This window comes from Erinaceus europaeus, chromosome 2, assembly GCF_950295315.1.
Source record: "Erinaceus europaeus chromosome 2, mEriEur2.1, whole genome shotgun sequence".
Lineage (NCBI taxonomy): Eukaryota > Metazoa > Chordata > Mammalia > Eulipotyphla > Erinaceidae > Erinaceus > Erinaceus europaeus.
The window spans coordinates 190,095,909-190,109,780 of NC_080163.1; the positions used below are offsets into that span (position 1 = coordinate 190,095,909).

General features: G+C 44.8%; 1 protein-coding gene across 1 annotated transcript in view; it reads right to left on the reverse strand.

The window, feature by feature from the left end:
- Positions 1-242: 242 nt before the first annotated feature.
- Positions 243-13,872, reverse strand: part of TEX101 (testis expressed 101) — a 64,544-nt gene continuing 50,914 nt past the window's right edge. The window contains exon 7 of the mRNA XM_060186026.1: positions 243-292. Coding sequence (XP_060042009.1) covers positions 286-292 — 7 coding nt within the window. The 3' untranslated portion in view covers positions 243-285. The remainder of the gene's footprint in view (positions 293-13,872) is intronic.

The following is a 13,872-nucleotide window of genomic DNA, read 5'->3' on the forward strand; positions in this document are numbered from 1 at the left end:
ATTTTTTATTTTACTTTTCTTTGTTAATAATTTTAATGAATGAAACATAGGTATAAAGAGAGAAAGATGATAACTAAGAGGTGTTCCCTTCTGCCAAGCTCTCTTTTCTAATTCACTATTTTATTATATCCCATTTATTGTTACATTTAGGAGTGAGATCTAGAGACCCATGAGGAAGATACAGAGAGACAGACATGAGCAGGGGTAGGTGTCATATTGGTGACGTGCAGAGACTCTCATACCTGAAGCTCTGAGCTTCCTGCAACAGCAGGGTCCAGGGTGGAGTCAGGCTCTGGTTAAAAAGAAAACCCCAGATTGAGGCCACAGCACTACTCAGCTCAAACGTATGCTGGAGAGCTGGGGATTGAACCTGAAGCCTTGGAACACCAAACATAGAGCCTTTGACATAACCATTATGCTATCAACTAGCCACCAAGGTATTTTTTTCAACATGAGCCCAGATTGTTGATTCAGGCCAACAATGGAGCATCCTGCCAGAGAGCTCAATGCAGGACAGGGATTCTCACACCTCAGAGCCCCAGCTCCATTCCCGGCCCTTCCCTGACGTAACTACTTTGAACCCTTCTCTTGACTGCCTTGCCTAATAGCAAACCTGTTTCCCCCTGTAGAAAAGAGTGAATTCCTGTGCAGCCTGGGAAATGCAAACTTGCCAGATCCCTGGACACAGAGGAGACCTTGACTCACATCCCCCAGCAGTGGGCAAAACTCTGCTCTGCTGGGTGGGTTTTCCATTCTCCTAGCACTGAGAAATCCCAAAACCAACTGGATTTCCATATCTATCTCTCTCTCCTCTCACACTCTCATCCTTTTTTTAAAATGACACCAAGTTAGAATGCAACTTTTTCAAGATGTTATGTATTACCTATAACACACCAATTAGGAAAAAGGGAGAGAGTGATTTAGAGCATTTCTTAGACATCACCCTCCAAGGCCCTGTGCACTGACCCACCTCCTGGCTCTCCAGACCCCTTTGTGTACATGAGGGGCCAGCTCAGAGCCTTCCTGGAATAATTACCCTTGAAAGATTCCTACTTTGTGACCTCTACCCTGACTGACCTCAGGCCCTGAGCACAGCTATGGAACTTGGCTGTACTTTCTGCTTGCTGGCCCAGTTACAAGCACCAGCCTTGTCCTTCATTCCACCAGTTCAATCCCCAGCACCATCTGTGAGGGATCCTGCATTTGTGCTTTCTCCCCATATCAACTCCTTCACTCTCTGTTTGTTTCTTTCCTTTTTTAAAGTTTTTTTATTTATTCCCTTTTGTCACCCTTGTTGTTTTATTGTTGTAGTTATTACTGTTGTTCTTATTGATGTCATCATTGTTGGAAAGGACAGAGAGAAATGGGGAGAGGAAGGGAAGACAGAGAGGGGGAGAGATAGACAGATACCTGCAGACCTGCTTCACCGCCTGTGAAGTGACTCCCCTGCAGGTGGGAAGCCGGGGACTCAAACCGGGATCCTTAGGCTGGTCCTTGCACTTTGCACCACATGGGCTTAACCCACTGAGCTACTGCCTGACTCCCTCTATGTTTGTTTCTTGTCTCTTTTACTCAGGAAATTTTTTCTCTTTCTTTTTACTTGCTTCTTTTTTCTTTCTCTTAATTTTTGTTTTGTTTTCTTAAATCAGAGTAATGACCAGGTCTCACTATAGTGGTGCAAGCTTTGAACCAGCGACTTCAGAGGCTCAGGCATGGTTTTTGTGCCATGTCAGGCCAGTGAAACTGGCACCTCAGCCTCATAAGCCTGGTGCTCTGCCCAGTCAACTCTGCCTCCTGCCTCTCTAGCTCCTGGCAAAGAAGTTGCCAAGAATAGACCCTGTGAACAGACTGAAAACACCCACACACACACACATCAACACTCAAGGGCTGTCCAGTGGGAGCCAGGCACACCCTGAAGTGGCACTGCTGAGAAATGTTGCCGCCTTGTGGACACACAGTAGAATGCACCTGGAGGGAGACTAGAGCCCAGCAAAGGGCTCCTGTGTTTCTCTGAACATTGTCTTCATGGTCTTTTCCTCACACACCTCCAGGGAGAAAACACACAGAGAAACACCACCACACCACTCAGCTCAAGCTCACGGTGATTCCAGAGTTTGACACTGGGTTCTAAGCCAGAGACTTTAAAGACTATTTGCACAATTCCTAAGATAGCTCCTATGCCCAAGCTCTTCTGATTTTAAATATTTGTATTTTATTGATTATTAATAGGGAACTTCTGTGACCTATGCAGGCAATCATTTTGCAGCCTGTGTGCATTTAAGCGACACCATTACCTTACACATACACAAAGTCATAACTGTGCGGGGAGGAATGTCGTTAGAAAGAGGAACACCAGCTGCCGAGCCAGTCTCCACTCCTCCAGGCTGTACTCTGTCTGTGCCAGGCTGCACTGTCCAGCTGCCTATTCCATGGTCACAGCAACTCTATGAGGCAGCAATAGAATAGCCTTGTGCACAGAGGAGAGCTGGCCCAAACACTCACCGGCCCAAAGGAGATGCAGAAGAGACGACTTCTTACTACAAAGTCAACATACTTGCCAACTGACCAAAGCTCCTGCACATTACAGAAATGCTCAACTAGAAACTATAAAGAACTGCCACCAGGTTCCAGATGCTATCACGATGCCAATGTGACCTCCCTGGGCAGAAGACCTCACCAGTGTCCTGGAGCCCCACCTCCCCAGAGCCCTGCCCCGCTAGGGAAAGAGAGAAGCAGGCTGGGGGTGTGGATCCACCTGTCAACACCCATGTTCAGCAGGGAAGCAATTACAGAAGCCACACCTTCCACCTTCTGCATCCCACAATGACTCTGGGTCCATACTCCCAGAGGGATAAAGAACACGAAGATTATCAGTGGAGGGGATGGGATATGGAGTTCTGGTGGTGGGAATTGTGTGGAGTTGTCTCCCTCTTAACCTATGGTCTTGTCAATATTTCCATTTTATAAATAAAATTTTAGAAAAAAAATTATAAAGATCCAAATCACACACTACTAGCAAGCATATCAAAACAACAACTGGTAGGCCACTAATCCTCAGAATAAAGGGGAAAATGAAAAAGAACGTAAGAACTAGGAGAAAAATATCTTTTTTATCTTTATGACCTTGTACATCATACACAATCAGACAAAAAGGAAAGATTTAGGCCATGAGGGCAACAGGCACTATTTACAATAACAGCAGAAGTACACAGTATTTAGAGTCACTAAAAGGCCAAAGTTGGTGGTGCACCTGGCAGAAAGTAAATGTGACTCTGTCCAAGGACCTGGGTTCAATACCCAGTCTCTCCCTGTGAGAGGGAAGCTACACAGCAGTGAGTGCTGCAGATGTCTTTTACCCCTCCCGCTCCATCTCCTTCCTTCCTCTCAACTTCTCTCTGTCTCTCTTAAAATAGACCACCAGGACAGAAGGCTAGAAATGGACCTACCCTATGACCCTGCAATTCCTATCCTAAGAAACCCAACACACCCATCCAAAAAGATCTGTGTACACATATGTTCTTAGCAGCACAATTTGTAATAGTCAAAACCTGGAAGCAACCCAGGTGTCCAACAACAGATGAGTGGCTGAGCAAGTTGTGGTCTGTATACACGATGGAATAGTACTCAGCTATAAAAAATGGTGACTTCACCATTTTCAGCCAATCTTGGATGGACCTTGAAAAATTCATGTTGAGTGAAATAAGTCAGAAACAGAAGGATGAATATGGGATGATCTCACTCTCAGACAGAAGTTGAAAAACAAGATCAGAAGAGAAAACAGAAGTAGAACCTGAACTGGAATTAGTATATTGCACCAAAGTAAAAGACTCTGGGGTTTGTGTGCAGGGGAGAGAGTACAGGTACAAAAAGGATGATAAACGACCTAGGGGCATTGTATTGTTATATGGAAAACTGGCAAATGTTATGCATGTACAAACTATTATATTTACTGTGGAATGTAAAGCATTATTCCCCAATAAAGAAATTTTTTTAAAAGACCACCCAGAGCGCTAGATTCACCGTGCAGGCACAGAGACCAGTGATAACCTGGGGGCATTAACAACAAACTCCAAGACACATGGGAACAAACTTGAAAGCCAGAAGACTGTACGAAGCTTATGCAAAAAGCTTTTCATGCTTGAGGATCCTAGGCCCCAGTTGCAATCCATAAGCCCAGGCTGAGCAGTGCTTTAATGTAAAAAAACATGTTTTGGTGGTCAGGGAGGTGGTGCAGTGGGTAGTGTTGGACCCTCAGTATGAGGTTCTCAGACTGAGCAGAACCATCACATGTGCCAGAGTGGGGCTGGGTTCTCTCACTCAGCTTTCCCTCGCTCTACCATGTACAACTCCTTAGACAGTGGCAGCAGAGAAGAAGGGGGAGTGGCCTTTCTTGCTGGCTCAGTGCATCTACAGATAACACTGAATTCTCAGAAATACTGTGTGTGGGCTGGGTGGTGGCACCTAGTTGAGAGGACACATTACCAAGCACAGGAAACTGGGTTCAAGCTCCCTGGTCCCCCACATGCTGATTTAGATTAGGATGTCTAAAATTATCAAGTGTTTACACAAGAGATCACAATATCTGAGCAAATTGTGAAAAAGAATAGTTTTTCCTGGATATCTTTTGGTTCATAGCTGCACTATCCACAATAGACAAGGAGGAGAAGGACCTTAAATACTCATCAATGGGAGCCAGGCGGTGGTGCAGCGGGTTAAGCACAGGTGGTGACAAGCGCAAGAACTGAAGTAAGGATCCTGGTTCGAGCCCCTGGCTCGCCACCTGCAGGGGAGTCGCTTCACAAGTGGTGAAGCAGGTCTGTAGGTGTCTTTCTTTCTCTCCCCCTCTTTCTTCCCCTTCTCTCTCCATTTCTCTCCTATCCAACAATAATGACTACAACAATAAAACAACAAGGGCAACAAAGGGAATAAATAAATATTTTTAAAATAATGATAATTTAAAGAAATGAATAAGTTGTGGAATATGGACCCAATGGAATATTATGCTGCAATTGAATATATATATATATATATATATATATATATATATATTCAATTGCAGCATAATATATATATATTATATATATATTATATATATATTATATATTATATATAATATATATTATATATAGTATATATAGTATATATATTATATATTATATATAAATATAATATATATATTATATATATATTATATATATATTATATATATGAAGGATATATATATATCCTTCAGGACAGAATGGAAGGAGCTGAATGTGATTTGCTTAATGACTGAAGTTTCATGAGCGGAGGAGCAGTGCTGTAGGGATTTTAGATTAGGATGTCTAAAATTGCCAAGTATCTGGGGGCTGGGCAGTAGCACAGTGGGTTAAGCACACATGGCACAAAGCACAAGTACCCATGTAAAAATCCCGGTTCAGGCCTGCCCCCACACCCGCTCCCCACCTGCCGGGGGGTCACTTCACAAGTGGTGAAGCAGGTCTGCAGGTGTCTATCTTTCTCTCTCCCTCTATATCTCCTCCCTCAATTTCTCTCTGTCTTATTCAACAACAATGACAGCAATGACAACAAAAATAAACAACAAGGGCAATGAAAGGGGAATAAAATGGCCTCCAGGAGTAGGGGGTTTGTAATGCAGGCATCATTTCCCATTGATAAGACTTCTTCTAGTGTTTGCCATTGATAAGACTGAAGGTAAATAAATAAATAAGATTATCAAGTATTTACAGACAAGATTACAATATCTGAGCAAATTTTGAAAAACATTGTTTTTCCTGGATATCTTTTGACATAGGGGTTGAGGCTCATTGGTTAGCCCAAAATGAACACAGAAACAGGTTTTTAACACCAATTCAAAGGTACACAAACACCTCTACGTTCACAGCTGCACTATCCACAATAGACAAGCAGTGGAAGTGTCCTGAATACTCACCAACAGGTGACTGGATAGAGAAATCAAATCAAATCAATTCATTTAGTTAAATAAATAAAAGTTATGGGATATGGACTCAGTGGAATATTATGCGGCAATTGAAAATATAATTTTGTATCCTCAGGACAAAATGGACGGAACTGAATGTGATTTGCTTCAGTAACAAGGTCAAAGACAACTTGGATGGTTTTGCTCAAATGCGGAACATAGAAAATGGAAGCACAAGGCCAGGGAGACAGCATAATGGTTCTGCAAAAGGCTCCCATGCCTGAGGCTCTATGGTCCCAGGTTCAATCTCCAGCACCACCATAAGCCAGCGCTGAGAAGTCTCTGGTCTCTCTCATTAAATAAATAAAAAGTATTCAAGCGGGGTGATGGTGGTGCACCTGGCTAAGCAAACACGTTACCATGTGCAGCATGTCGAGCCCCCAGTCCCCACCACCAGGAGTGGTGAAGCAGGGCTGCAGATACCTGATTCTCTCCATCTCTACCTCCCTGTCTCAAATTCCCTTTGTAGTACTAATTACAATAGATAAATAAAGTTTAAAAAACGCATTAAAGGGAAATTAATATATATAAGTAAGTTAAATAAACAGATAATACTAGGAAATGGAAACACAGTATTCCGGGAGCTGGCATGGTGAATAAAGCATTGACCTCTCAAGCATGAGGTCCTGAGTTCAATCACCCGCAGCAGATGTACCAGAGTGATGTCTGGTTCTCTCCCTCTCTCTCTATCTTTCTAATAAATAAATCTTTAAAAATCTTTTTAAAAAATGTAAGAAATGGCCCAGTTGGTTGTAGCCTTTTCATTGACGTCTATCAATCCAGTCTGACTACAAACTCCTGACTTTTCCATGTCCACGTGAGTATAACCATGCTTTGTTTTTCTTCAAAATTAGTTTAGACTTGCCAGCTCCATCCTCACTTTCCTTTCCCATTTTAACCACACTGTCCAGGCCAAAATCCCCTTCCTTGCACTTTCTTTCCCTGGTTCCCTCCTAATATCCGACCCTACCCCCTTTTCCTGAACGTGGGTCGATTGTGAGCCAATTCTCTCTCGCCAAAAGGGAAGAGGACAGGATGTTCCCATGTCCAATGGTGTATAAAAAAGGCTCTGAAGAGGGATCCGGGGTGGTAGCATGGTGGGTTAAGCGCAGGTGATGTAAAGTGCAAGGACCAGCATGAGGATCCCATTTCGAGCCCCTGGCTCCCCACCTGCAGGGGAGTCGCTTCACAGGCGCTGAAGCAGGTCTGCAGGTGTCTGTCTTTCTCTCCCCCTCTCTGTCTTCCCCTCCTCTCTCCATTTCTCTCTGTCCTATCCAACAATGACAACATCAGTAACAATAACAATAATAACTACAACAACAATAAAAAGACAACAAGGGCAACAAAAGGGAAAATAAGTTAATAAAATTAACTCTGGAAATTTTAAAGGCTCTGAAGATTGCCTTTGGGGTGCTTGCTGGCTTACACACACACACACATATATAAAACTTTTGCTTTACTCATGACTCTCAGTGTCTCAGTCCTTGCTTTATGGCATAGACAGAGTGTGTTTTGCACTGTTTCCCACAAAAGAAAAGAAAATGGAAACATATGAACTTAAAAACCCAGGATCAAGCCCCGGCCCCCACCTGCAGTGTTCCCACTATTAATTCACAAGTGGTGAACCATTGCTACAAGGTGTCTTTCTTTTTTCTCTTCCTCTCTCTCCCGCTCCTTCTCAACTTCTCAATCCCATCAAATAAATTAAATAAAGTTTTAAAAAAGTAGCCAGCCTATGTCTAAGGTCTTTTGAGGACTGTGAAGGTTATGATGGAGGGAGGGTGGCTAGTGCGGTCCGTGTGCAACCTCCCCCCTGTGATCTTCTCTGTAGGCCGGTATTAGTCCGCTACTAAAATCAAACGCCACAAGTTGTCAGTAGGGACAATAAAATGTATGCGCGCTGATTAGAAACCCAGTCTTTAAAAGCAAGTACAGGGAGTCGGGCGGTAGTGCAGCGGGTTAAGCGCATGTGTTGTGAAGCACAAGAACCGGCTCTAAGGATCCTGATTCGAGCCCCCGGCTCCCCACCTGCAGGGGAGTCGCTTCACAGGTGCTGAAGCAGGTCTGCAGGTGTCTGTCTTTCTCTCCCCATCTCTGTCTTCCCCTCCTCTCTCTATTTCTCTCTGTCCTAACAGTGATGACATGAACAACAACAATAATGAATACAATAACAATAAAAAACAAGGACAACAAAAGGGGAAAGAAATAAATAAATATAAAAAAGCAAGTACATTTAACATCACGTTATAAATGTCGTATATTTTATTTTATCATTATTAGTGATTTACAAGGTTGGAAGATTGTAGGGGCATAGCTTCCCACTGAACCCATCCATCAGCAGAGTTCTGTACCCAATCCCCAAATACATATTTAGGCCCCCAGGGACGTGGGCTCCATGGCTGTGAACCTTCCTCCCCAGAGGTTATGAGGCTGTGGGAGAAGCTGCAGGGAGTGACCTCCCCTCCCTCTGTACTTTACTGGGGAACCAGCTCTGCCCCAATATTCCATTTAAAAAAGAGCAAGTGTGGAGTTAGCAGGATGGTTATGCAAATGTGAATCCAGTGGTGAGGCCCAAGGCTCAATCCCTCATAACAACATACGCTAGAGCCAAGCAGAACTTTGGTTAAAAACAAAGAAAAGAAAAGGTGGTCCGGCAGGTGGCGCAGTGGGAAAGCACTGGACTCTCAAGCAGGAGGCCCTGAGTTCTATCCCAGGAGCACATGTACCAGAGTGATGCTTGCTTCTTTCTCTCCTTCTAGCATTCGCATTAATGAATAAATAAAATCTTTAAAAAACTAAGAAAAGTAAAGAAGAAATTGTAACTTGGGGGCCGGGCAGTGGCACACCGGGTTAAGTGCACATAGTACAAAAAATAAGGACCCCAGTTGGAGCCCCCCGCTCCCCACCTGCCAGGGACTGGGCGGCTCCACAAGTGGGGAAGCAGGTCTGCAGGCGACTCTCTTTCTCTCCCCACCTCTGTCTTCCATGCCCTCTCCATTTCCCTCCGTCCTATGAAACAAATTTTAACGGCCACAGGAGAAATGGATTCATCATACAGGTACTGAGCCCCAATGAAAACCCTGGAGGCAAAAGAAAGAAGAAAGAAGAATAGTAACTTAAATCGTCTGGGATGTGGCGCAGCGGATAAAGCATCAGACTCTTAAGTGTGAGGTCCCAAGTTCAATCCCTGGCAGCACTTGTACCAGAGTGATGTCTGGTTCTTTCTCTCTCCTCCTAAATTTCTCATAAACAAATAAAATCTTTTAAAAAAGAAAGAAAGGAAGAGAGAAAGGAAGGAAGGAAGGAAGGAAGGAAGGAAGGAAGGAAGGAAGGAAGGAAGGAAGGAATAAGGAAAGAGGGACCTGGGCAGTAGTGCAGCGGGTTAAGCGCACATGGCACAAGGCACAAGGCCGGGTGTAAAGATCCCGGTGAGAGCCCCCAGCTTCCCACCTGTAGGGGGTCACTTTGCAAGCTGTGAAGTGGGTCTGCAGGTGTCTGTATTTCTCTCCTCCTCTCTGTGTCCCCCCTCTCGATTTCTCTCTATCCTATCCAACAACAATAACAACTACAACAAGGGCAAGGAGAAATGGCCTCCAGGAGGAGCACGTGGATTTGACGTGCAGGCAAAGAGCCCCAGTGATAACACTGGAGGGAAAAAAAGAAAGAAGGAAAAAAAAATTTTTAAAAAGAAAGAAAGAAATAGTGGCACAGGCACCGCCATGCGAGTTGCTTGACATGATACCAGCTTCACAGGAAGTTCAGCACAGCTGGACTCTCCAGGCCAAACTGAAACCATCTCGCCTTTTGCTATGAATAGGGTTCTGGATTAAGCTCTGTGTGGTGTAAATAATCTTGACCTATGGCCAGGCTCAGAGCCTGCTGACCAATAACAAAAGGAATGACAAAACCTGCACTGCACTCTGTAAGCCTGATCACAATGGAACAAGCAATATCAGTCATGCAGAATTTTTCAGGAGACTCCAAGAGGAAGAAATGTTTTCCCCTTTATCTAACACCACTTCCTCTAGTATTCCCCCTAAAACATAGAGAAAGATTGGTGCTTTCCATAGTGGAGGGGCCACCTTACACAGCATAATTAATAAATGGAAATTTATGATACCCACCTAGAGACAATGGGCCTTTTAATCTACCCCCCACCACTATGCTCCCACTTCCGTATGCAGGAATAGTGCACAAGAACCTAGGTCACATAGTGAGCACACACAGAGGACGAATTCCAGCTAGAGAGCTTCACTTTAGGGAGAGGCTGGCCAGGTCAGTACCACCTTGGTGCCTTCTCAGTATGGAACAAAACAAAACTCCTTGATCAAACAATGAAACAGATCTTATGAAAAAATGGGGAAAGTCAGGCAGTAGTGCAGAGGGTTAAGCACATGTGGCGCAAAGCGCAAGGACTGGCTTAAGGATCCCGGTTCGAGCCATTGGCAGTGAAGCAGGTCAGCAGGTGTCTGTCTTTCTCTCCCCTCTCTGTCTTCCCCTCCTCCCTCCATTTCTCTCTGTCCTTCCCAACAATGACAACATCAATAACAACAATAATAACTAAAACAACAGTAAAAAGACAAAAGTCAACAAAGGGGAAAATAAATAAATAAAATTTTTTTTAAAAGAAAGAAAAATGGGCTGCTCAATTTGTTTAAGGCCCCTAGAAACGTAACAAGCTTGAACTTTCTATGAACCACGGCTTGTGATGCATAGGAGCCAGAGGATGGCATAAACACACAGGTAGAATATTAACCTTCATCACTAGGACATCTGCCTAGCACACAGGTACAGGAATGACAAACGACATAGGAACTGTGATGTGAGAAAAGTGCCCCTGGACTGTGAAAGTTCCACAAAGCAGGAGGTGTTCCCTACCTGTGCTGTTCTTACTGGCTGATTTTTGTTTTAATAGTCAAAGCTTTGGTGATTTGTGTATTAGTGACCAAAGCCTTGGTGATTTTTGCTTTAATGATCTGAGCCTTATGAGACTATAAAATAATGAAGTTCTGCCTGAGCACGGCAGAGATGTCTCTCTCCTGCCCCTGAAGCAGTTAGTCTCTCTCGTCCCATTCTCGCCGACCCCCTCATCTTTCAGGATACCCTAATAACCTGCTGGTGCTGGCCCCTGGCATAACAGTAACTTAAAAATCAGCAAGGAGGGCTGGTGAAATAGCTCACTTGAATGCTGCGTTTATATGCTACGTATACAACCCAGGTTTGAGCCCCACCACATAGTTTCAGTGCTGTGCACTGCAGTCAGTCTCTCTCTCTCTCTCTCCCAAATACACACACACCCTCTCTGTCTCTGTTAAAATGAAACTAAAATCAGCAAGGATACAATGAAACACCACCCTGTAGTTTAAAAATATAAGACTGTGTCATTTGAAAGAAAAACTGATAGAAATGCTCAGCTAATTGACTTGAGAGACAAGTTCAGATAATGTCCCTTATATGTGAAACTTCAATGACCAAAGCAAACAAATGTACAGCAACTCAGAGATCACCAAACAGAATCACTTTGCGAGTCCTTGTGTGGTCTTAGAGGGCACAGGACTTTGTGGAGGTTGACAGAATTATACACACCCAGTCTGTGAACCTATACTCCTCAAATCTTACAATTTGGTAACCCGCCATTTACTCAGTAGCAATAAAATATATCAAAATAAAATAAGGATAACTTATGAGCTAGAGACTCAGTGGAGATCTATTGTGCCATAGTAAACAGAATATTGTAGTCTTCTGGACAAAACGGATGAAGCTGGAGGTGGTTATGCCTCTGTCCATCCTCTCCTGGAGCTTTCACGGTTATCTGTCTGCATTCACCATCCCAATCCTGCCCAGCTCCTGGGGGTGCCAGGGGATTCCTTTTGCCTCTCCAGCTCTTGGGGATTTCAAGGGGGTCCTTCCTGCCTGGATGACCAGGAAAGGGAGGGACAGGCAGGTGACATCTTCCCTGGCAGATCCAGGTGTCCCGTCTGGGCGGCACAAAGCTAGTGTCCCCTCCTGGGTGGCACTGGCAGAGCTGGTCTCTCACCATTGAGTAGTTGAGTCCCCCACAGAGCAGAGGACACAGAGGAAGTTGATTCAGAGCCTGTGTGCCCAAGGATGTGTTCCAAAACTTCTGTGTCTGTGTGTGGGGTTTCCCAAGCATGTCCGCAACACTGGATTCACAAACACCTTCCTTTAAGACTGAGCTGTTCTGGGTCCCAGGAGGGGGCTCAATGGGCAGAGCACACTCCACGCGTCCCTGTGTCCCCTCTCCCCTCCCGCTGCCTATAAAAACATCCTAGAAGGATAACGGGTGATAAGGGAGGTCTGCAGACACAGGACATGGGTGCCTGGCCCCCCAGGTTCAGCCCTTTTTGTTTCTGTCTTTCCCATTTTGTGGCCTTTTTTTTTTTTTTTTTTTGCTTGTTGTACTTGTTATTGTTGTCATAGACATTGTTGTTGTTGGATAGGACAGAGAGAAGTGGAGAGAGGAGGGGAAGACAGAGGGGGCAGAGAAAGACAGACACCTGCAGACCTGCTTCACCACCTGTGAAGCGGCTCCCCTGCAGGTGGGAAGCCAATGGCTGGAGCCAGGATCCTTATGCCTAGCCTTGCACTTCGCGCCACATGCGCTTAATCCACTGCACTACTGCCGGGCCCCCAGAAATGTTGCTTTCCAAATTGATGCAATAAAAAAAAGATCAGAGAGAGAGAGAGATGGAAATCTATTTGGCTTGGGGATTGCTCAGTGCTAGGAAAATGAACAATCCACCCAGCCAGAGCAGAGTTTTGCCCACTGCTGGGGTATGTGAGTCAATGTCTCCTCTGTGTCCAGGGATCTGTCGAGTTTGCATTTCCCAGGCTACACAGAAATTTCCCCATTTCTACAGCGGGAAACAGGTTTGTGTATTTTAACTGAGTCAGTCAAGAGATGGTTCAAAGCAGTTAAAAAATATATATATGAATCACTGTCCTGCATTGAGCCATGCTAAAGAGCTGGAGATTGAAACTGAATTCTTGGAACCTCAGGCATGAAAGCTTTGGACATAACCATTAAGCTTTCTCTCCAGCCCCCAACGACTTCTTTCAACAAGAGCCCACAGACTGTTGATTCAGGCCCAGAATGGAGCAGCCTGACACATGGCTCAATGCAGAACAGTGATTCATATATATTTTTTTTTCCATTTTGTTGCCCTTGTTGTTTTTCATTGTTGTTGTAGTTATTATTGTTGTTATTGATGTTGTTGTTGTAAGACAGGACAGAGACAAATGAAGAGAGGAGGGGAAGGCAGAGAGGGGGAGAGATACACCTGCAGACCTGCTTCACTGCCTGTGAAGCGACTCCCCTGCAGGTGGAGAGCTGGGGGCTCAAAGTGGTATCCTTACTCCAATCTTTACTCATTGTGCCACATGCGCTTAACCCACTGTTCTACTGTCCGACTCCCAGGGCAGTCATTCTTACACCTGAGAACCCCAGTTCCATTCCCTGCCCTTCCTAAGCCCAACTGCTGTGACCCTCTCTCTTGACTTACTTGGCTAAATACACAAACCTGTTTTCCCCCATAGAAAAAAAGAGTGACTTCCCGTGCAGCACGGCAAATGCAAACTCTCCGCATCACTGGCCGAAGAGAAGACTCTCCCCCCGACCCCTGCACCCCTGCAATGGGCAGAACTCACCCCTGCACCCCTGCAATGGGCAGAGCTCACCCCGGCACCCCTGCAATGGGCAGAACTCACCCCTGCACCCTTGCAATGGGCAGAACTCACCCCTGCTGTATGGAGTCTCCGTGTTCCTCGCACTGAGCAGTCCCCACGCCAACGCAATTTCCATCAATCACTGTCTGTCTCCCTGATTCCTTTTATAATGGCATCAATTTAGGACGCAACACTTTCAAGGTGTT